Here is a 25699-nt window from a genome sequence, read left to right as displayed (position 1 = left end):
CCCCCCCCCCCCCCCCCCCCCCCTGCAGACTGGTTGAGTAACTATCATTTGATTAAAACTTTGATCTAATTAACAATGAGTATTGTTAGATATAATGTGAACTGAAGATTTAACACGCTACCACTCGATAAAGAATGGCAATATTTACACTTGCCTACATGAGTGTGTAAACGTTTACAGGAAGAATACAATTCTATCCTGTCATATATATGTTAGCATTTGTGAAAGAGGCAAGTAAATACTCCACACAGAAGAAATAGCGACAGTATTCAAGCAATTTTAATCATACAATATCGTAAAATTAACTCTGTAGAACTATATGCAAATTACCACTGAAATGATGTTTAAACCTAAAACAGTTTACTTATTTACAAATGATATGCTATTCTAGAGACAGAGAAGTTCTCTAATATGACCTAATGTAAGTACACACGAACACATTGGCATTTTTGTAGACAAAACAATGTACTCCAGTGAGCATACGTTTACCCTTACATAAGTAGTACAGGATTAAATATCCCGATTTTAACTTTACAGAGAGAGATCATCTTAATACGTACCATCAGGATGTCAACACATCAACCGTGCAGGATGGTGTTGGGTGTATACAGAACTCACCAGTCAATCGACAATATTTCTATCACAAGTACTCGTAATAGCACGAGCACTAAAGGTAGAAAGGATACGACAATACTTTAACAAAATATATGTCCTACCTTTGAAACTTACCTGAGTGAGTGTAGGTAAATATCACGTATTGTTATAGGGCATTGTCAGACAGTCGCGCACCGCACTGTACAAACATGTCCATACCTGTCTGTTAAATTACCTTATACATGGAGGTGATGAATGTTTTGCTTCATGCATTGTACCCCGGAACTTTAAATCTAGTTCTATTTTTCTCTGAATAGAGTTAAATCTGTAAATGACAGTCTTTGAGCTAGAAAATATTTGATCACATAAAATTTGCATCAAGTTTCCACATGAACGGAAAGCGTCAATAGTCCCACGGCTAAGGATATGGTCGTCTATTTCAGGCGACGACTGTTTAAACAATAAAACATACTAACACCTTGTTCTAATTCAAGATACAATCATTGACAAGGAAAGATACCAACCCAAAAAACTATGACTGAAAATAAATAAAAATGAATTGTGTAGGCTAGATATCAAGTTATTCACAATATCCTTATATCGATACTGAGTTTGACTTAATCCATCTTCTAGTTTCTTCCCCTAACCTCGTACTTAACTAACATATTCTTCGTCAAAATGACGAGTTTAATTTCACGATCTTCTAATTTCTTTTCCACTGTAGCAATTAACTAGCCATCACTGTTTATAGAGTTTTTACTTAATGTTAAAGTTGAATTGCTGAGTCTCCTTGGTATATACAGGGATGTTGACTATTAAGCTACTACGCAGGGTCTCTTACCGGAGTGGGTTCGATCTGCATTAACTACCTGTACTGTTGTATAGACCTTTTAAACACAAAACTTATTTTTATTTATGGGTAATCTCTTCGTGCTTCAACTTGTTATTTTATGTCACGATAGGATAACACTGTTGGTGGAACTTCAGTCCCCGAGTGTTTTTTTTTAACCTTGAAGCTTGACTTTATTCAGAAATGGACTATTTACATGAAAAAAAAAACTAGTTTAATAACACAGTTTACCTGTGTCAAATACATGTAAGTGTCAACATTGTCGCTGTACGCAATGTTTATATTTGTCTTACAATCCACTCTATATGTCTAATGGATAACCGAACTACTCGGTTGTGAAGTCGGACGTACCACTACTTAAACAAACACCTTATATTTGTCTATTTACGTAATGGTCATATGGTGCAGTGATAATACTATAAGAACCAATAGGTGATTCCTTTTCCGTTTTCCAGTGATAGTTTTAGATCTAGTTAATTTTCCTTTTGTATTGACACTGTTTTAAATGTTTTGTCTATTTTACCAAATGTTTTTCTGTTTTTCTATTTTTAGTTTGATATCTCCGCATTGTTTTGATAAATGAAAATAAATTATGTTATGTTCTTTATATTAGTTTTGGATAAGTGTATCGTACTAAACATCTAGAAGAAAACAAACAGCTTGATCAGTGTGTAGGTAAAGTTGATCGATGTGTTGGCATACCTTATACTTTGTAACGTTAAGCAATAGTAGATAACAATATAATTAGTATTTTGCCTTGTACCTTACTCATTTGTTCTTCTGTAGGTTTTCTCTCTAACAAAGTCTCTATCTATTTCTTAGTCACATCCTGATTATATCATTTGCAATATACAGGAATGTAATAAAATCGAACTATGAACAATTCAACTTATATCTAATAATACAAACCCTGAGAGTGTATAAACTTGTAAGGAATAATAAACTGATCCGTGTTATCTGGTGAATAGCGGAGGATTAACTTCGTATTAAAAATTCTCATCACGCTTCTCCTGGTCCTGATGTGTGTATAGGATACGGTATGCGATTATAACATTATCTTAACGTGTTTTTTGTCAATTAGTCTGTCATTAACACCAACCTTACAGACAAAAACATGTCTGAACAAATGCACTTAACAAAAGGTTAAGTTTGTAGAGTAAACTGTTATTGCATGTAAGGAATAAAGTCAATGTTTGGCTGTGGGATAAAAGGCGATCAAAACATTGAGAAGGTCGTTGGACTAGACAGGGTTATATGTAAATGTCTTAGTGTAAAATCTAAAGTAACCACGTGAACTCTTGAAACAAGTTGATACATTATCAGACAAATATAATTATGCATTAAATGGTATCTGGCTGTAACCAATAGCATAATTACTGAGTATCTTTCATGTATAGGAACATGTCTTTTGGTATCAGACGCACAATACACATTCAAAGTATCATTGTCGCAAATTTGTTCCTTCAAACACCTATATATGTTGACATTGTAATATATATATTGGCCCACATTAACTACACATTAACATTACCTTATAAATGCCGAGGTTAAATTATTGTACCGTTGCATACATATTGTTATTTCCTTTAAAGATATTGAAATTAACAAAGTGTATTTATATATAAATATTTATCGGACCTATCACCAAATCAGCACACACTCTCTACCTGTAAAGGGTTCCATTTCCCATGTAATAATAGGGAAATTAACTGATTCGGACTTTTTTTCAGAACACAAAATAACTATATGAAACATATCAGACTGTTCAAATGGTTGAAGGGGAAACAACTCTGTTTAAATATCGTGTTTATTTAGATTTGTTAAACCATAAACAACATTCAAAATATCACGGCCGTAGTAAGAGCTACCGTGCCAACTATTTATGTTGTTTCATAATATAACACGTTAGACATTCGTATGGTCCTGTCTGCGTTAGTATTTGCTTGTCTATAGTCTGGTAGACGTATATACAGATGTCACATATTTTGGGAAAAAAGCTTACTTTTCCGCTGTTTTAAGCAGGAATCTTTGAATTCTCTCATAATTATGTTTATGTTTCTACTGTACACTTTATAAGTTTCTTTTGTACATGTTTTCATGTTTCTATTGTACATGTTTATATGTTTCTATTGTACATGTTTTTATGTTTCTATTGTACATGTTTTCATGTTTCTATTGTACATGTTTATATGTCTCTATTGTACATGTTTTTATGTTTCTATTGTACATGTTTTCATGTTTCTATTGTTCATGTTTTATTGTTTCTATTGTACATGTTTTCATGTTTCTATTGTACTTTTTTATGTTTCTATTGTACATGTTTTCATATTTCTATTGTTCATGTTTTAATGTTTCTATTGTACATGTTTTCATGTTTCTATTGTACTTTTTTATGTTTCTATTGTACAGGTTTTTATGTTTCTATTGTACATGTTTTAACGTTTCTACTATACATATTTTTATGTTTCTATTGTACATTTTTTATGTTTCTATTGTACATGTTTTTATGTTACTATTGTACATGTTTTTATGTTTCTACTATACATATTTTTATGTTTCTATTGTGCATGTTTTTATGTTTCTATTGTACATGTTTTCATGTTTCTATTGTTCATGTTTTAATGTTTCTATTGTACATGTTTTCATGTTTCTATTGTACTTTTTATGTTTCTATTGTACAGGTTTTTATGTTTCTATTGTACATGTTTGAACGTTTCTACTATACATATTTTTATGTTTCTATTGTACATGTTTTCATGTTTCTATTGTGCATGTTTTTATGTTTCTACTATACATATTTTTATGTTTCTATTGTGCATGTTTTTATGTTTCTATTGTACATGTTTTTATGTTTCTACTGTCCATTTTTTATGTTTCTATTGTACATGTTTTTATGTTTTTATTGTACATTATTTTATGTTTCTATTGTACATGTTTTCATGTTTCTACTATACATATTTTTATGTTTCTATTGTACATGTTTATATGTTTCTATTGTGGATGTTTTTATGTTTCTACTATACATATTTTTATGTTTCTATTGTGCATGTTTTTATGTTTCTATTTTACATGTTTTTATGTTTCTACTGTCCATTTTTGATGTTTCTATTGTACATTTTTTATGTTACTATTGTACATGTTTTTTATGTTACTATTGTACATGTTTTTTATGTTTCTATTGTTCATGTTTTCATGTTTCTATTGTACATGTTTTTATGTTTCTATTGTACATGTTTTCATGTTTCTATTGTACATGTTTTTATGTTTTTATTGTACATGTTTTTTTATGTTTCTATTGTACATGTTTTTTATGTTTCTATTGTACATGTTTTTTTGTGTTTACTGTACATGCCTCCATCTTCCGGTAATAGTATTTCTGAAACCATTCGCAGGGTCGTATGATAAGCTATTATATACAATTGTATTTTACTCTTCTCATTGACATTTTCAGGAAAAACCTCTCATGTGTACGTTAACTTTATGTTATAATTATCTTCTATTTGTCTATATAAATGGACCTTTTAGACCTTCTCGTATGCTTGTTTGTTAACGCTATGGTATATGTGTCTATGTTACTATATACTAGCATGTTACCACCCGTTCATGGGTTGTCTTTTTTATTTTTGCGATTGTGTTTTATTTGCTTTGTTTTTAGTTAGTTTATAAGTTTGCTTTTGTTTTTGTTTTTTACTTAATCGACGACCATATCATAAATCTTTCATCTACCATATGCTTTTACCTTAACGGGATGGTTGCTATTTGTTTGGTTGGGCTGCGTTGATTGTCCTTTTGACGTACCTTTTATGTGTCTTTGTTTTATCAGTTAATCTGTTTTAAACTAAACAAGAAAGCATTTCCTGTCCTTTAAACTAGTTCGTATATTGTCAAAATATGACATCAATAAAAGGATTATATAAGTGGTAAATTTGTGAATTAACTTAATTCATTCATTTTGTTAAATATATCTGGTAAGACGACGGGCACCTAAGAAATACTATAGATAATACTTTGTGTTTAGCAGTCGATCTCGTTAACTTCAACATTGTTAAACAGGTCAGTAATAATTGAAAACAGGCGACAGGAGCACATTGTACTTACATTGTCGTGATCTATTCTACTTTTGGGATTAACACGAGTTTGACACGTGTGGATTGTAATACAGTTTGCTATGTGAAAATTGCAGTGCGCATGACAGCATTTAAAACTGTATTTTGTGATCCAACGGAAATAACTCTTTTAAAACAAAAATCACACTGTCTTATGGTATACACTAAAATTTAGTAATGATTTATTTTACTGATTTCCAACATATATGTCTTAATCTGAAACAAGTGTCAGTTCTGAGTCCAAACTTTTCGCGGATAACCGCTGTTCATAATGACTAAACATACTATTATATTTTTCATGATTAAATGTGATACATACATAACTTTGATATTGAGGTTTATTATGATATACATTTCCATTCATTTGAAAGGTCACTCTTTCATAACGAGGTAAGTTCTTTTTCTTAATTCGTTTAATTGTAGAACTACAATACATTATAATAAAAGACATATAAAAATATTACTACAATACATTCAAATAAAGACAAGACAATAAATGCTGAGAGATTTCAATCTACGCAGCAGAGTGTTACATTCGTAAAAATGATCTGATCCACAAATATGCAGTTTTAGTGACTCCCTTTGACTACGACTTTTTACTGGCTTTAGATCAATGTAGAGTAACTGTTTGATGCTATTGGTTTTGTTTGCATTTCTTTTGTTTAACGTCCTATAATCAGCTAACACACTTATATTTAACCTTTGTTTTAAACATTGCCAATAATGGGGGGAGGGGGGGGGGGAGACGCTTCATAACTCTTTATTTATGTACTAAACTGTATTCTGATTACATATATAGTTCCATGTTGCACATTAAGGCTATGTCGGGGTCCTGGCGATAATAGCAATTGTTAAAAAAGTATTCATTATTAAACAACTATAATTCTAATAAAGGTTTCCATTTCTTCCAGTTAAGTTCAAATTCCCTCTGAATGTAGACATTTCTGCTTTTATTTATATGTTTTTGAACAAGGAAGTTATCTTTGATGACATCAATGAGTGCATTCAGATTCAAAGAGTTGCTCAGGCATCTAGTCTTGTAAATGTAATGCTTTATAAGAATTAAAATTTCGTTGTCCACATAGCTCGAGTGTTGTGATATTTTTCCAAAAAGATTCCTTATTATACGCAAAATGAATCAGGAGTATATCAAGTAGAGATTCAAATCTCTGAAGTACAGCTTGCACCTCTTTACATTCCCATAAACAATGCACTATAGTTTCATGCTCCATATTACACAAGGTACACAAACGACTTTGACTTGTTTGACTTTAAAAAGAAAAGTGTTTGTTACTAAAATACGGTGTATAATTCGAACTTGGAACCATTGTAATTTTGAATTTTTCGTGACTACAAAAGGTAATTTAATTTTTTTTGTCCATTTCTCTTTATCTATATTATACTCCTGATTCCATTCTTAGGTTCCAGTAGGCAGTGTCACTGGAGCGATAATAATATTATAAAAATCTTTAGAAACTTTCTTACTCTTAAAGAATATATTAAATAGTAGTGGTATAATAGGCTGGGAAAGTCTTTCCCTCAGGAAATCATGTCTTCTTAAAAAACGTTGGATAGCAGATACCAATCTATGATATTGCAGAAAGTTTGTATTGAATTGAAAACTTTATAGAAACTCGTCAAATGAAAAAAAAGGTAAAATTATCTGATTTTTTTATTAGGTCGTTCAATGTAAATACACCTGCCTTAAACCAGTTTGAATAGAAAACAAACTTATTATTTACCTGGATATCATTGTTATACCAAAGCGGAGGTTTTAGAATGGAATCTTGTCTATTAAGCCTAATAAATTTAGAGTTATTAAGTCGATCCCATGCTTTGAATACATCTTTTCAAAATAAATTGTTGCAACTAGAACCACTTAAATGAATATGTTCTTTTCCACAATTGAGCAACATTTTTATATCAAAAATTGTGTTCAACACTAACTTCCATTTGCCTGATGACTGAACAATTCTTCTTACCCAACCTAGCTTTAGAGAATTAATGAAAGCATATACATCAACCATCTTTAACACCCCCCCCCCCCCCCCCCCTTTTCCATATAGTTTGGAATAACAACATCTTTTTTAATCTTCTGACATCTACCATTCCACAAAAAATAAAAAAATAAAATAATGAGTTTAAAAGAGTGATATTTTTTTCTGGTGGATTTGGCAAAGTAATAAACAAATAGTTCAGTTGTGAAATCAACAGTGACTTAATAATATTAATCTTTCCTACTGGATTAAGGTTTCTTCTCTTCCATGTATCAATCATTACCTTAAGTTTTACAATTTTATTATCAAAATTCAGGAATTTGGCTTAAATCTACAGAAAAGTCTATACCTAAAACAGTGAACTTATCTCTTACCCACTGTAAATTTGCTTCTGGCATAAAAGTATCTTCACTATATTTCATACTTCCTATCGATATAACCTGTGTTTTACTAGTATTAATATTCAAACCAGATATTTTTGCATAATTATTTAATTTAAAGATATACTCTTTCGAAGACCCCTCTGACCCATCCAATATCAACCCAGTGTCATCTGCATACTACACATTTGAAATGGCGGAATTCTCAACATTGATACCATGAATGAGGTTATTGTTTTTTTTAATTTTTGCTGCTAAAACTTTAGCACAGAGTATAAAAATATATGGTGCGAAAGGATCACCTTGACGACATCCACGTTCAATAACGTTCAATATTAATATGTTGAGAAATATTGCCCCCCCCCCCCCCTGATTAACAGATGCACTTACATTATTATGAAAAGTTTTACCCATTTTCTTGCATCTTCCCCAAAGTTAAAATAGCCAAGTACTTTATCTATTAATACCCATGAAACTGAATCGAAAGCTTTTTCAAAATCTATCGACATTAACATTCCTGGGATGTTGTGATCCTCTGCATACTTCATCAGATCATATACTGTACGAATATTTTCCCCAATGTACCGCCCCGATTAAAATCCTGTCTGGTCTTCATTGATAATGATTCCCAATACTGTTTTAAAACGACGTGAAATTACCCCAGATGCTATTTTACATGTAATATTTAAAAGTGTAATGAGTCTCCAATTTTTCAAAAAAATGACGTGATTTATCTCCCTTGGGGACACAAGTTATTACACCATGTCTTTGAGTAACTGAAAGCTGACCAATTGAAAAACCATAATTTATGGAACGAACAACAAAAGTACTTACATTTTTCCAAAATTCTTTCTTTAAGAGTTTTTCCTGCTTCATAAAATATTACTCTACCCTCTAAGCTGTGAGATTCATCGTTACTTAGTTTTGGAACATTGCGATTCTAAATCAATGCTAACAACCTCCCTAAATCTATATAAATTTTCATAAACAGATTTTCCTTCCCTTAAAATATTTTCTTGCTTTGAAATAATATCGTTGTTTTCTTTCTGAATTTTGGGAATCATTTTAGAAATATAGTTTCTATTTTCAAGATTGAAAAAGTAAGATGTTGGTTGTTCTCCTTTTTCTACCCATTTTGCCCTGGGTCTAATGATACTTCCACTAATTCTCTCCAAACGAATAGATTCTAATTCACTTTTCTTCTCCCTTAATTGCTCCAGGTCTGGGTTTGTTTCAGCTTCTATTACTGATATGGATTTTTTAATCTCTTCCTCCCTGAGTTTTGTTTGTTTTTTCCTGTACGATGAGTATGAAATAGACCTACCACTTATTTCCATTAATAAAGTCTCCAAAAAAGCTGATAATTTATTATAAACTGTATATCTTTATCAGGGATAATTTTAATGGAATCAAAAATTATATTCAGGCAAATAATATATGTTTCCATAGACCTTTACCTTTTTTAAATTCATTCAGTTTCAAAGTAATAATGAGGGCAGAATGATCTGATCTATAGCCAGGTTCAATACTACAGTTATTTATACTTGATAAAAGGTTCTATGAAACAAGAAAACAAATCTAATCTAGCCTGTTTGATAGGGTTACTTCTACGTACGCCAAGTGAATCTCCTGCTATTCGGATGATATTCCCTGTAGATGTCAATAAAATGATAATTTCTAATTCTAAAACCTTATCTCTAGCCGTACTATTATTAACATTCCTGTAACTATTATCATAATCCAAATCTGGATCCAGAACTAAATTAAAATACCCACAAATTATTATGTTATCATTTCCAAAACTATCAACTGTATCTGTAATTTGATCATAAAAGTCAGGATTATCTTGGTTTGGGCCATAAAGAGAGATTAGTATTGTCCTGGAACCCTCAATGTCAATATCCAGAGCAAGGGAATTCCCATTCAGGTCTTTCTTTTCTTTATGTACTTTGCTTTCAAAACTATAATTTAAAAGAATGACAACACCCCATGAGTTAGATTTAAACAAAATGTTTTAGTAATGTTCCTTATGACTGCAAAACTATTTGAAAATTCGTATTTATACCATTCATCATTTGGAATTCATAGCATGTTCGAATTTGAACCATGGACCATTAGACAGTCTGATGTATAGTATTGTATAATAACAATAAATCTAATAACTTCCAGGTCCAATACGACAGCTCTTTTTCTGGTATTCTCTCGAAGCAATCTCCACTTATATTCTATATACCGACGTTTCTAAGGTGCAGGAGATAGCAGCTTGTGTTGTGGGTAATATATCTTCTTCCTGCCTTTTACCATGTAATGCCACTATTTTTCTCAGCTGAAGCGATTGAAATTGATCTGTCTCTAGATAAAAATGAAAACAATAGCATCAGAAAACCTTTTTTTGCTTTGACTGGTTGTCCTTACTAGAAAGTATTAATAATCATAAAAGGGGTGATGTAGCAACCCTTAACTTACAACCGGAATTCATTATAAACTGCCTTACTCTGATTTTAAACCTTCCATAGAAAACGTTATTTTCAGTTCAACCTTATATGGGTTCATGCGTAACAAGTAGAGGCGACCGAAACAGTAAGTTGTCCTCGCACGACTAGACATATACCTTACCTACATTGCTGTCCTCGTACGACTAGACATATACCTTACCTACATTGCTGTCCTTGCACGACTAGACATATACCTTACCTATATTGCTGTCCTCGCACGACTAGACATATACCTTACCTACATTGCACATGCTTACATTTTATGAAATGAAAATTATTGTCATGCTTTCGAATAATCATTTACAGTCAAACATTTTGTGATCGAATGCGCATATTTAAAACAAATGCGTATAAACTTTTAAAATGTAAAATCTATGAAAAAGTGATATAATACAATATCTGTACCATTTATGTATAATTATTGACGTTCGATAAATTTATACGAAATGCAATGATATTTTATTTTATTACCAATTCGTTTCTTATCGATGTTTTTTGCTTTAAACATTGGAACCTCTCATTTTAAGTAGCAGTATGACTTTTTGTGAACGTTCTAGTGTTATAGCCATAAAGGACTTAAATTGACAATGGACCGTACAACAATACAAAAGAACAAAAACAATAAAAGAAATCCAAACCATTTGACATATTAAAGTCTCCTTGCCGCAATTTGTCGGAAAAAAACCTGCGGGTAAAATTGCATAAGTCAAACGATGTCACGAGAGCAGAATCCAAATAATAGCGACTATATCTTTTACCGAGGCAGAGGTAATGTTTACACAATAAACGTGCTGAGTATTACTCTTAGTCAATTCAGTTCTCGTCTTTCAAGTTAAAGCTTCGAAACACTTAGTAATGGACAAACCCTTTGTCATCCGAAAGTGCATTCAATTTGCGTGAGGATTCATTGATGTACACTTTTGCTTTACGGTGTTATCGATTAGCCTCCAACCTTTACCCTTTTCTCACCGGTTCTGTGTTCCTGCTTGGTCGACCACATTTTAGCATGGGCATCGCCATTGCATCGTACGTATCTGCGTATGCATTGTATAATGTAAAAATCGAATTATTTAGAGCACGTAAGAAAATGAAATTAAAGTGTTTTTTAATTGTATATCTTTGACACGTTTTATTTCCTGAGTGTGGTATTAACAGAAAGTTAACATTTTTTGCTACGTAATAAAATAAAAAAAATCAGGAAATATCAACCTGTCTGTACGTTATCAAAACTGACGTGCTTTCCAACTATAATATCCCAGAGTTTATTATAATGATTCACAGTATCTCGTATCTCCAGTGACCTACATACCTTCCTTATCGACGGGTACCACACGTGGTTGAGGGAACGACTAGTTTTTGTGGATGTCTATGGTAGGTTATAGTTTGGTTTCATGTTTCAATTTATGTGGTGTATGTTTATCTTGTGTGACTTACACGTCGTTTCCACATGATTCTGTCCTTTGTAGGAGCACATAATTCTACACAAACAATTACGTGTATCACCAAACATGGCAACCGCTGTTATGTCAGTACAACCAAAACAATTTGTATTGTTAAATTCTTACGAAAATATATAATTCCTAATTTTTCCATAGCCCTCATGGGATACCTTTTAATTTCTAAATTTTCAGAACAGTTTACATATGAGAAAAACGTGGAAGATATTTCAATAACAATTTAATTTAAGGTCAATGAAAATGAAACAAAGCTCGGGAAGAACATGTCTCATTTACAAATACTGGTCTGTAATTTCGGACTTTTCATCTTATCCACATCTTACACACAACTTGTGATTGAAGATCAATTAGCAAAATTATAATCTGTCCTTAACCCGCTGCAATTTCGTTTTAGTCGCCTTTATTCAATGATAAAAGACACTGAATGAGGCGTCTTCTTTGATGTCGATCAACTGTTTTCGAGTCTCTGACTTTAACTGCCTTTTAGTAATATTTACCACATATCTATGTTAAGCATAGATTTCCCCTTTTCTATCAATATAAACATTTAAACACATCTTTTCTAATAATGATCCGCAACAAAGTAATACAAATACCTAAATAGTAAAAATGAGTTTGATTTAGTTTTAAAATAAAGAGGATTTTAGTAGATGAAATACAAATATCTGTCAATTCACAATGGCTGGTGTGGTTGTTGGTGTAGTTGTAGGGGTTGTGGTTGGTGTTGGAGTAGTTGTTGGTGTAGTTGTAGGGGGTGGGGGTGGCGTTGGAGAAGTTGTTGGTGTAGTTGTAGGGGTTGTGGTTGGGGTTGGAGTAGTTGTTGGTGTAGTTGTAGGCGTTGTGGTTGGTGTTGGAGTAGTTGTTGGTGTATTTGTAGGGGTTGTGGTTGGTGTTGGAGTAGGTGTTGGTGTAGTTGTAGGGGTTGTGGTTGGGTTTGGGGTAGTTGTTGGTGTAGTTGTAGGGGTTGTGGGTGGTGTTGGAGGAGTTGTTGGTGTAGTTGTAGGGGTTGTGGTTGGGGTTGGAGTAGTTGTTGGTGTAGTTGTAGGGGTTGTGGGTGGTGGTGGAGTAGTTGTTGGTGTAGTTGTAGGGGTTGGGGTTGGTGTTGGAGAAGTTGTTGGTGTGGTTGTAGGGGTTGTGGTTGGTGTTGGAGTAGGTGTTGGTGTAGTTGTAGGGGTTGTGGTTGCTGTTGGAGTAGTTGTTGGTGTAGTTGTAGGCGTTGTGGTTGGTGTTGGAGTAGTTGTTGGTGTATTTGTAGGGGTTGTGGTTGGTGTTGGAGTAGGTGTTGGTGTAGTTGTAGGGGTTGTGGTTGGGTTTGGGGTAGTTGTTGGTGTAGTTGTAGGGGTTGTTGTTGGTGTTGGAGTAGTTGTTGGTGTAGTTCTAGGGGTTGTGGTTGGTGTTGGAGTAGTTGTTGGTGTATTTGTAGGGGTTGTGGTTGGTGTTGGAGTAGTTGTTGGTGTAGTTCTAGGGGTTGTGGTTGGTGTTGGAGTAGTTGTTGGGGTAGTTGTAGGGGTTGTGGTTGGTGTTGGGGTAGTTGTTGGTGTAGTTGTAGGGGTTGTGGGTGGTGTTGGAGGAGTTGTTGGTGTAGTTGTAGGGGTTGTTGTTGGTGTTGGAGTAGTTGTTGGTGTAGTTCTAGGGGTTGTGGTTGGTGTTGGAGTAGTTGTTGGGGTAGTTGTAGGGGTTGTGGTTGGTGTTGGAGGAGTTGTTGGTGTAGTTGTAGGGGTTGTGGTTGGTGTTGGGGTAGTTGTTGGTGTAGTTGTAGGGGTTGTGGGTGGTGTTGGAGGAGTTGTTGGTGTAGTTGTAGGGGTTGTGGGTGGTGGTGGAGTAGTTGTTGGTGTAGTTGTAGGGGGTGTGGGTGGTGTTGGAGTAGTTGTTGGGGTAGTTGTAGGGGTTGTGGTTGGTGTTGGAGTAGTTGTTGGTGTAGTTGTAGGAGTTTTTGGAGAAGTTGGAGTAGTTGTTGAAGAAGTTGAAGGTTTCGTTGGCGTAGTTGTAGGTGTTGTGGTTGTGGTCGGGGTAAATTTAGTTGAAGGAGACGTTGGCGTAGTTGTAGAGGTTGTGGTTGTAGTTGTAGAAGAAGTTGCAGATATAGGAGTTGAGGTTGTTGTTGGGGAAGTTGTAGTTGTAGTATTTGTTTGAGAAGTTGTTGGTTTGGTTGGAGTAGTTGTAGGAGTTAAAGTTGTTTGAGTTGTGGTTGTAGATGGAGTAGTTGAAGAAGTTGTGGGAGAAGTTGTAGGGGTTGTTGGTTTTGTTGAAGGTGTTGTGTCTGTTGTTGGAGTAGTTGTAGGGGTTGTTGGTTTTGTTGAAGGTGTTGTGTCTGTTGTTGGAGTAGTTGTAGAATTCTTACTTGAATGAGTTGTGATGGGCGTAGTTGAAGTAGCTCTAGTTGAAGGAGATATGATTGTAGTTTCAGAAGTTGAATTGGGCGAAGTTGTAGGAACTTCGGTGACAGCGAGTGTCCCGGAATTGTTGACGCTCGTTGTGCGTGTATTGGGATTGGCTGCAGCCGTAGTAGTGGTATTCGATGTTGTTATAGATGTGGGGGATAAGGTCGAAGTAGTTTGAAGTGTATCTGGGGCAACCATTGATTCCCACTCGAGACAGGGTATCCTGATGGAGATGTCATGTTTGGGTACAGATCTCCCGGTTGGATTACATCCAAGGTGCCCAGTCCTCCAAGCTTCGGAGACAGAACGCAGGGTGCTACCAGCCTTGTAGTACTCCACACTGACGTCCGATACACTCATCAAAGGGTTAATGCTTTCTAAATTGGACGTGACTTTAAAGTAGCTTAGTGAGAATGAAGGTGTCGCCGCAGTAAAGAAACAACTTCCAGTGTTTGTGAGGGATGCCACTCCATAGTTGTAGTAAATGTCCCCAAGTGGTTTGAAGTTACTCGGAGTTTCGTAAATGAATTTAAACACAATAGATGTCAAGGAAGAGTTCAACTGAAGATCAGAAGAACATGTCGTCAGCACAGATAAAGGCGATTGTGTGGAATAGCAGAAAGATGATTCCGCAGATGTTACGTTACTAAGGGACACAGACTGAATCCAAAGTCGCGTGTTCGGGTTCGAATCAAAGGTTATACGGACCATGAACGTTTGTGATTGAAAAGATATTATGTTGTTCAAATTAAGCAGTGTAACCCATTCATCGGTATTCATGTTAACAACATCCGGTTGACCGGAGTCAAAGTTCATGTAAATCCCAGATCCCTTCAAATAATTAATGCCGTTGTGCTTTCCGTAACTGAAATCAAGAGGACTTGATATTTGAATCACATTTTGCGAGTCTGTGAAATAGTTTCCAAGAACTAACACCACCAGGGAACCAATCAGCATAATAACTAGACCAATAACACGCGGGATCGTCAGCCATTTAGAAGATTGTTTTTTATTAAATTTAGTTACTGTGGTATGTGTTTTGTTATAGGTGTGCTTAGATATAATGATACCTACATTTACGAGAACCTCAAGAAGAGTGGACACAACCTTGACCAACAGTATCACGGTGACCGCGGTATCTCGACATCCCGCTATGTACACACTCATCAGTATCATGGGGACGTCTTTGATCCATAAGGATACCAGGTTGATCTTGTCAAGGAGACCAGAGGGAAGTAAATCATCTTTAGCGGCACATATATCCAAGAGGTTCAAAACAAGCTCAGCAATATATGTCACAGACGCGACACAACAGAAAAGAATGAAAAATACCAACAAAGTATCTGAGAATGGTCCAAACACGAGGCCTTGTTCTATTCCAATCACCTCATAATACAGCAACCAATCCGTGATCAGATCAAAGGTCGAGATTAAAAGTTTGATCGAGAATGAAATGAACGTTGACTTCATTATTGTTATCAAGTGTCGGGAAATGTTATTGTTTTTTAACCATACCACTTAATAATCGATTCCAAACAATTGTGGTTCTGACCTAGACATGACTGTCGCAAAACTCACGGTTATTTTGTAATATGTCACATGACTCAACTTGCTGATAGTGTCTATAACGACATGTGATATGATGAAAAATGAAAAGGATGCATTAGACCCATTAAGAAAATCGCTTTGTTAAATGGGATACGGCTGATCCGCAGGCAACGAATCACTTTACACAATTAAACAGTGTGGTCAGCTACAGGAAGGTGTGAAGTTAATTGACAACAAGGACACTCAAAGTGATCGTTAAAATTCAAACTTCAAACTGATTGTTATCAGATAGATATATACATGTAGTATATATAATAATAATAGCGACAGTGCAAGCAAGGGAACTGACAAGCTTTCGAGGTAATCCGCCCCCTTAGCAACACAAACAAATTATATATCACAACAGTTACCATGAATCAGTTCTATAACATTTAATCACTTATAACGGAATTGATATACTGATATTAAAGCATAATTAACCCTTCTGCCTCCCAGTAGCCGAAGGCTATTTTTAGTGCAAAAATATCTGTAATCATTATCGTGAGATCGTGTACTCGGGTGAATAAATAAAAACGGTGAATAAATCTACTAACTGCTTGTACTGCCATGGTCGGCACACTCGAATGTCTGGGCACTTGCAGGTCCAGGCGCTTATTCGTGATGGTTGTTAATTATTCGATTAAGTAGCGTTTCAGTCTCCCCAACATACTTCCTTCATCACCTAGCACAAATGGTCAGGTACTCCACATTGGTTGATTTTCAGGACCCTGGCTAAAGTCTGTTGACCTCACATTTTAACGTGTTGGTGGTGCTGATGAACGGACAGAGTTTGTACATCTTGCTTTTACATGTCATGAAACGACAGTAGCAGTAGATGGGGTATTGGAAGCTTGCTGCTGATTACCAGAGCATGTATAATAAAAATAATAATAATTCGAGGTTCTTATATACCGCTTTATCACCACCCAGTTGGTAGGAAATCGTCTCAAAGCGTTTCACAAATTATAGACATTTTTTCCACGGTAATTAAGCAGTGAAGGTTCTGGAATGGTGAATGTGTACCGAACGTTAATATTTGCCCGTGCGTCCGAAATCTATTCGACAGATATGATATATTTGGATGGAAGGTAACCACACTGTCTCTGTTTTAGGTCCGACTTTGTGTTGTAATATACTACTTCCTCAATGTTCTTTACTCTGTCGATTTCATGATCAATCTGAACAGCTGTTTCTACCTTGAAGAGTAGGTTGTACCTTCGCTCCGAACATAGCACAAGACGACGACGTCATCTCAGAGTTGGGTTATGCTTTTGCAGTGTTTGGTGGGTGACAACTTGAGGTGGGGGTATTCATGGGTGTCGGTGGGCTTGCAATATATATGATATATGCATATTTTGCCGTTGGTGAATGTGGAGCAGGTGTCCAAAAAATGTATTTTGCTATAGAAATTTGGGTCTTGTGTGTGAAACCTGTTCGCAATATCAATGGAATTATCAATGGTAGGTTACTTTCCAAATGATCCATAGATATATTGGCGAATGCTGGTGCCATCCTGATGCACATGACCGCACCACTGATTTGAAGGCATTGTTCCCCTTTCCCATTGAATTTTGTAATTGTTCAGTATGAAAACAAGACTCAACAGTACTAAAGGGCTATCTTAGGAAGGATGCTAGATTGCCCGTATGTCCAACGAAGTCCGACGGGCTAATTATAAGATGCCGTCCTCCTGTGGGATATTGAAGTAAGGAAGAAGACAACATCCAAATTTACCAAGAATGTATCATCGGTACTATAACTAAGAAGGATATATATATTCATTTCCTGTAGGAAGCCGTATTAAGTGAGGTGTGCCCTAACTGATATCTCCTCGATTGCTCTCACAATATGTTTCCTATTGTCTTTGGATTTATGACAAATGTATTATTGTATATATGTATGTAAACGAATATGTAATTTAAAGTCAATCCTACCTCTGTACGGCAGCTCATTTCAGTTAATGTCATTATGAACACATCTTAGTATATCTTTAGCTATGTAAGCTTTCATTTTGAAAAAAATAATAATTGAAAATCAAAAATCTAATTTATGTGTCCACACGGAAACAACATATGCAATTACATATTACAGAACGATTTACATCAACTTGAGATGACCTATACGTTTTGTGACTGTTATATTGCCTATTGTTCTAGTTTGTATTTTACCATAATTGTATCATTTTAGAGTGCTTGGTATCAAGGTATATAATGAAGTCAAAGTTCTTCGTATTAACGCTCACACTTTTAACCTCGACCTTTGATCTGGTCACGGATTGGCTGCCGTACTACGAGGTGAGTAGGATAAAACAACGTCTAGTGTTTGGCCCGTTCTCGGATGCTCTTTTGGGTTTTCTCATCCTGTTCTGTTGTATTGGGACTGTGACATATATCGCTGAGCTAGTTTTGAATCTCTTGGATATATGTGACAACATCAACCTGGTTCCCTGTGGATCGAGGACGTCCCTCTGGTCTGCCTGACAACATCAACCTGGTATCCCTGTGGATCGAGGACGTCCCTCTGGTCTCCCTGACAACATCAACCTGGTATCCCTGTGGATCGAGGACGTCCCTCTGGTCTCCCTGACAACATCAACCTGGTATCCCTGTGGATCGAGGACGTCCCTCTGGTCTCCCTGACAACATCAACCTGGTATCCCTGTGGATCGAGGACGTCCCTCTGGTCTCCCTGACAACATCAACCTGGTATCCCTGTGGATCGAGGACGTCCCTCTGGTCTCCCTGACAACATCAACCTGGTATCCCTGTGGATCGAGGACGTCCCTCTGGTCTCCCTGACAACATCAACCTGGTATCCCTGTGGATCGAGGACGTCCCTCTGGTCTCCCTGACAACATCAACCTGGTATCCCTGTGGATCGAGGACCGCGGTCACCGTGATACTGTTGGTCAAGGGGTTTTCCACTATTCTGGAAGTGTTTGTGAACGTAGTTGCATTCATCGTTAAACAGAAAAATAACAAAACACATAACGAGATAACGATTGCTATTGGCCTTTTTATTATGCTAATAGGCTTCTTGTTTTTAGCCTTGTGAAATATATTACTGACTCAAATAATGTAATTCAACTGTCGTCTCCCGTTGCTTTAAGCTTTGGACATTACAACGCCGTAAATTACGTAGATGGGTCTGGGGTGTACATAAACTTTGACCCTGGTCAAACTAGCGTTGTTACCATGAATACCGACGAATACATAAAACTAGCGGATTTGACAAACATCACCTTCAGTCAGGAATGTTTATTGTAAGTGTAACATACGATTCCAACCCGAACTCGCGACTTTGGATCCAGTCGACGTCCTCTAGTGATGTAACGTCACCGGAATCATCTACTTGCTATTCCACACAATCCTCGCCTCTGTCAGTACTAACCACGTGCTCTACAGACATTCCGTTGACCTCTACCACCACAACTATTGTGTTTAAATCTGTGTATGAATCCCCGAGTAGTCGAAAACCACTTGGCGACATATTATACAACTATATACTTGCTTCCTTCAGCGGCACCGGAAGTACCATGGCAGCACCTTCATTCTTATTGATCTGCTTTAAGGCCACATCTAATGTTAACCACTTAAACACCCTGGTCACCTTTTAGTTTAAACTTTGTTTTATTCACATAACATATGTAATACATAATACAAATATGATTATACATAAATGAATTGGAGACAGAAACAAGTGTTAATACACTAGTATAAATATGTTACCTTTCATCATAACCAACATATCAACTATATCTTAGGGATAGTGACGTGGATAAATTACAGGGGAAGTTAGAAGAGAGTTGGGGAAATGCAGTGTAAAATATGGTACATGTACAAAATACGTTATATTCATAAAATCAGTGTTTTGTGGTCAAGAAAAATCCTCCTGTTGCGTAATCGTTAAAACACTTTATGATTGATTTTCATACTGATTCAAGAAAGGGATATATATGCATATAGGTAAGATCTAAATAAACGAGCTGCATTATAATGCTAATAAAAAATATACTCTATGATACTCATTATCATATGGATTTCCCCCTACGCAGACAGTCGTTGTGATAGACTGTTCACATTCCATACACTATTGCTGATCAATTGTTCGTCACATCCCGTGCCTTAATACGCCAGTCATTCTCCTGTTCACTCTTGTCCTCATGGTATCGGGAAAGACCATCCACATGACTTACTTTACATATGATATATGTTATAATATGAATACAAAGGTCATTGATTAAGAATCTTATTCAAAGACGTCATAAGATCATAAATCAGAAGTCAATTGATCTATTTTTATGTTAGCAACTCAGCTATTTCATTTTACATATGATCGCACAAAAACATCCATGTATGCATCCAAACACATATCATAAACACATATATCTACAATATCATACATACATTATATTTACTTGCGCACATTCGTGTGCATGGCTGCATGCATAGTCATGCACCCACGTACGTAAATGTATGCACTCCTACACACACGCTCCCACATGCATGAATACAAACATAGATGCATGCGTACATACATACATACATACATGCATACGTGCATGGTTGGGGCTACTCAGAATCCAATTTTTATCAAACAACATGTATACATTAATAACAATATCATCATAATGGTACCGCATGCGCATAGAGGGGATCTAACAATGTTTTTCCTATAAAAATGTTCATTAAGAGAGCTGCATGACATGCGTAGTCTAGCATGGTATATTTGTAGTAAACGTGAGCCATATGAGCAGTGTTTTATGTTGTTGCGTTTAATATGTGATTTAAATTGATAAATGGAAGGGTTTCTCCTGACTTTAACTGGAATAGAGTTTCAGCTATTGATAACAGAGGGCAAGAAAGTTCTTGGATACACATTAGAATGGCAATGAATGGGAGCGATAGTTGTAACATCCGAATGTCTAGTATTATGGCTATGTATTCCAGTGACTGATTGTGGTACAAGACGGTTGAGATATTGGGGGGTATTTTGGTAGAACATTTTGTGGAAAATAATTAGTTTGTGTTGATGTCTACGTTCAATTAGTTTGTTCCAGCCTACTTCTATATACTGTTCGTCTATGCTTGTCAGTTTGGTTGCACCAGATACAATCCTAGCTGCCTCAGTATTAATTGGTTCCAGTTTAGCACTATATTCATCGGTTATATTATCCCACACTACGTCAGCATATTCAATAATAGGTCTGATAAATGAAAAGTAAATAGAATGTAATGTGTTTCGGTCGAGTTTGAATTTTAGAGAACGTAGAATATTTATTCTGACTGAGGTTTTATTAATAATGTAGTTTACATGTTTGACCCAACTCCCGTCATTTGAAAAAAATACTCCTAGGTGCTTGTGTACTTCGACATTTGTTATTTCTTCATTATTCATGTACAATAGTTGGTGATAAGGTCTTGGTTGTTTTTCACTAATTAACATACTTTCGGGTTTTTTAGGATTGAAGCTTACCAACCACGATTTCGACCAGTTTGTTAGTGTTTGTAGATCTGCCTGAAGAGCGGTTCCTGTAGTGGTTGGGTTATCGACAATCATGTATAGTGATGTATCGTCTGAAAATAATTTAATAACATAATTTATGTTGTTAACGATATCGTTTATGTAGATAAGAAATAGAAGCGGGCCGAGAATTGACCCTTGAGGGACCCTGCTTTGACTTCAACCCAATCAGAATGTGCATTATTAGATTCAATGTCATTTTATGGTAAATAGGAAGGATTTTAAATTTCCATTTTTTAGTTTATAACTTAAATGGATCGGAGGCAACTCTATTTGCAAAGTCTCAATTAAAGTCATTAAAACCATACGCTCGATCTTAAACATCGATCCATTAGCAGATATAACGGCATCGAGCTTTTGTCCCGTTCCTCAAATACGATTTTTGGAAATATGTTGATATAGCATGTTAATGACATATCTTAACCCTATAAGTAAGAGTTATTTCCCTTTGATGGCATGGTTGTATCTCTTGAAGTAATGACGGTTATGGACAAATATACATGTATCTTTTAATATGACATATTGGTGTCTAAATATTTGGTAAATAATCTTTTAGGGGGCTTTTTGGTGTCTTTAAGATACACAAATACTTCTACATCTTATTTCTGCAGAACTGCAAAAACATTAAGAAATACATTTGTAAGAATAATGCAATGTATTTCTTTTCTAAAAGCTACACAGCTATATAAGAGTTGTTTTTAAGATATATAATCTTAGTTTAACGGCGAAATGTTGAAATAGAGAATTTATTATAAGCTTTGATTTTTTTTAAAATATCATTTTCACCAAAGAAATCGTGTTATTTCTTAAAACGTACAATAATAATTTTCCTTTCCATTTATATTCATGTACTTTGCCAGTAACGTTTTATATCTTTATAAATACAGTTATGGACACGTTTTGTTTCTCAAAATCATCTTTACGGTTACGTTTAATTTCCGTAAATAAGTCGAAAAATGTATTCAAATGTCCTCCAATTTTGTCGATTAACTATCCGACCAATTTTTTTAGCATGGCTGCATTTTCATTTTCTTTCGGTTAGAAACGTGGTATAATTCGAGTGTTGTTGGAGGGGCTTTACATGATAAAACCATATTTCCATCCTTATCCAATCAAAACGTGCATTTCATATACAATGATATATACACAACAATCATATACACATTCTTGGCGCTTTAAGTGAATATAGTGGAAAATTTTATGTGGAAGATAGAATTACATATATTATAAAAGCACATATCACACACATACTAATCGGACAGACAAAGCTTTATTACAAAATTACATATGAAAAATAAACTCCAGAAACAGGAGAGAAGAGATATAAATGGAAAATGAAAGAAGAAATCCTTTCCACAAATCATATGGTTCCGCTATAAGAAAAAAAGAATCTTCAATCGAAAACATACGGACCCGCAATTAAGACGGTATTGGTAAGGTACACATTTTTCCTAGCCAATTGGACCTGGATGACTATTATCACCATTCGGACGCGATGATGTCATAGTGGTAGCGATTGCAGTGGAAGAGGTTTTAATGGAAGATAATGGGGTTGCCATGGTGGAGCTTGTAGCAGTCATAGTAGGGGTTGTGGTAGTTAGAACCATAGACGTAGTTACCTCCGGAGTCCAGGTTAGACAGGGTACACTGACGTAGGTATCCTGGTGTGGTGAGGTTCTCCCCGCGGGACCTCCACGCTTCAAATGCGCTCTCTAAGTTATTGCCGGTTTTGTAGTACTCCCCACTGCCCGTAGAAAAGGTGACCAAGATTATCAAAAGCAATGCAGATAACAAACAACGTTTCTGAAATACCATACAGGAAACTCCCCCCTCACCAAGCTATACTACATGTAGTGCTTGTGCTAACAACGTACATCCTAATACATATGTCCCTGTGTTTGTTACAATGTGGTGATTTTGAATTAAATCCCGGCCCTTCAAACTCTACATCATCCAATTCATCTCTCTCTTCCGATTCTAGTTCATTCACTCTATTTCAAAAGACTCTTTCATTAGTACATCTAAACGTCCAAAGTGTTTACGTCCTAAACTAGATGTGCTATACACTGAACTCAACTCCCATAGCATACTAGCATTCACAGAGACATACCTAACAGACTCCGACATAAACTCATCTATAAACATCCCGGGTTTTCAGAATCCAGCCTGCTACTGTCGGAGTGACCACGCAGGAGGGGCGTGGCGGTTTACGTGAAAAAGAATATATTTTTTAAGCGTAGAGTTGATTTGGAAATTAATCAAGTAGAATGAGTGTGGATTGAGTTAGTTACACGTGGAATACATATTCTACTCGGAACATTTTATAGACCTCCAAACTCTAATATTAACTGGTGGGAAAAAATTGAGGAATCTGTCAGAAAGGCTAGTAACACAGGTATAAACAATATAGTTATAACTGGTGATCTAAATGTAAATCAGTAAGCCCGAACCCATAATTCAAATTATCTAGAAAAAATCATGACCGTTTACGGTCTACAGCAATTAATTACAGAGTGTACTCATTATACTGAACACACCTCATCTTTAATTGATATTATTTTAGTAAACAACAACTTCATAATAGACAGATCATACGTAGGAGAATCTTTTCTAGACCAACCGATAAGGTATCACTGTCCAATTTATGCGTCATTAAATATTAAAAAGACCGTATCGGACTGTTACAAAAGGAAGATCTGGTTATATAAATATGGCGATTACAATAAACTGAGAAATTTACTGGCTGAAATCGATTTGTCACTCACCGATATGGCTGACATAGACTCAGTAATTACCTTCCTGAATAATCATATTAATGCTTGTACAACTTCTTCTGTCCCTAGTAAAAACGTCCTTATAAGAAAAAACGACCATCCATGGATGAATCAATAAATACGGCTTATGATATCTAAACGTAAATAAAATCATAAAAAGGCTAAAGTAACTAAAAAATCTTCAGACTGGTTAAAGTTCAGACGGACTCGTAATAGGTGTGTAAATATCATTAGACAATCAAACGTTAAACACTATAACAAGTTATCCACTAAATTAGTCGATCCAGATTTTAAGAGTAACTCCTGGTGGCAGACCGTAAAACTATTTATGCAGGATATGGGTAAATCTGATGAAATACCAACTATTCTTTATGATAATAATTACTATGAGCACAATGTTGATAAAGCAAACGTGTTTAACGAATATTTTTCTAGTCAGTCCTCAGTTGATGACTCTACAACTGATATCCCTCCTCCCATAGAATTTCAAAATCAAAGTAACCTAAATGCAATTCATATATCGAAAACTGATGTCCATGATGGTCTTTCTCACCTTAACAGCAGTAAAACTGTTGGACCTGATTTAATTAGTACCAAAATACTTGAAGAGGTAGTCGTTCCTCTAAGCGAGCCGTTAGCGTCTATTTTCAACAAATCATTATCTGTGGGAATATTACCAAACTTATGGAAAAAAGCAAATATTTTACCTGTTCACAAAAAAGATAGTTGAAACGATGTTAAAAACTACCGACCAATCTCATTACTCTGTATCTTAGGGAAAGTATTTGAAAGGTGTGTGTATAAATACGTATATAATTACCTACTTGACCAACAAATTCTCACCAATAATCAGTCAGATTTTAGATCAGGGGACTCGACTGTCAACCAATTACTCAGCATTTCAAACGACTTTATGAGCGTTATTTTCGGTGACATAAACGAAGCCTTCGTCCGGGTGTGGCATGAGGGTCTTTTGTATAAGTTATCCCAAATAGGTATCGCTGGGTCCCTTCTCAGATGGTTTACAAGTTATTTAACTGATCGAAAACAAAGAATTATAATTAATAATGCACATTCTGATTGGGTTGAATCTAAAGCAGTGGTCCCTCAAGAGTCAGTTATCGGCCCGCTTCCATTTATTATCTACACAAACTATATCGTTAACAACATAAATTCTCTTATTTAATTATTTGCATACGATACATCACTATACATGATTGTCGATAACCCAACCACTACAGGAACCGCTCTTCGGGCAGATCTACAAACACTAACAAACTGGTCGAAATCGTGGTTGGTAAGCTTCAATCCTAAAAAACCCGAAATTATGTTAATTAGTGAAAAACAACATGAATAATGAAAAAATTACAAATGTCGAAGTACACAAACACCTAGGAGTATTTTTTCGAATGACGGGAGTTGGGTCAAACATGTAAACTACATTATTAATAAAGCCTCAGTCAGAATAAATATTCTAGGTTCTCTAAAATTCAAACTCGACCGAAACACATTACAGACTATTTACTTTTCATTTATCAGACCTATTATTGAATAT

At 35.4% G+C, this 25699-nt stretch overlaps 2 protein-coding genes across 3 annotated transcripts in view; both read right to left on the bottom strand.

The window, feature by feature from the left end:
* Nucleotides 1-816, bottom strand: part of LOC110462997 — a 14893-nt gene extending 14077 nt beyond the window's left edge. The window contains exon 1 of one of the 2 annotated variants that reach the window (XM_021517302.1): nucleotides 730-816. The gene's annotated coding sequence lies outside the window, so the exon portion shown is untranslated. The other variant, XM_021517301.1, reaches the window with a different exon arrangement.
* Nucleotides 817-12547: 11731 nt separating this feature from the next.
* On the bottom strand, nucleotides 12548-23515 carry LOC110462979 (mucin-2-like). Its single transcript, XM_021517277.1, has 5 exons — nucleotides 23481-23515; nucleotides 22990-23114; nucleotides 15335-15504; nucleotides 13478-14821; nucleotides 12548-12700 (listed from the first exon to the last, which is right to left on the bottom strand). The coding sequence occupies exons 1-5, from the start codon at nucleotides 23513-23515 to the stop codon at nucleotides 12548-12550; spliced, it is 1827 nt and encodes a 608-aa protein (XP_021372952.1).
* Nucleotides 23516-25699: the final 2184 nt, after the last annotated feature.

This window comes from Mizuhopecten yessoensis, unplaced genomic scaffold (assembly GCF_002113885.1).
Source record: "Mizuhopecten yessoensis strain PY_sf001 unplaced genomic scaffold, ASM211388v2 scaffold10849, whole genome shotgun sequence".
In the NCBI taxonomy this organism is placed as follows: domain Eukaryota; kingdom Metazoa; phylum Mollusca; class Bivalvia; order Pectinida; family Pectinidae; genus Mizuhopecten; species Mizuhopecten yessoensis.
Note: the sequence above shows the minus strand (reverse complement) of the source record. Positions and strands in the feature narration are given on the sequence as shown.

Coding starts and splice junctions, on each gene's coding strand:
- LOC110462979 (XM_021517277.1), bottom strand. CDS start 23,515: ATGTTTATAGATGAGTTTATGTCGGAGTCTGTTAG. Junction 23,115..23,480: donor TTTATGTCGGAGTCTGTTAG/GTATGTCTCTGT, acceptor TTCTACGGGCAG/TGGGGAGTACTACAAAACCG. Junction 14,822..15,334: donor TTCTTGAGGTTCTCGTAAAT/GTAGGTATCATT, acceptor TCTGATCTTCAG/TTGAACTCTTCCTTGACATC.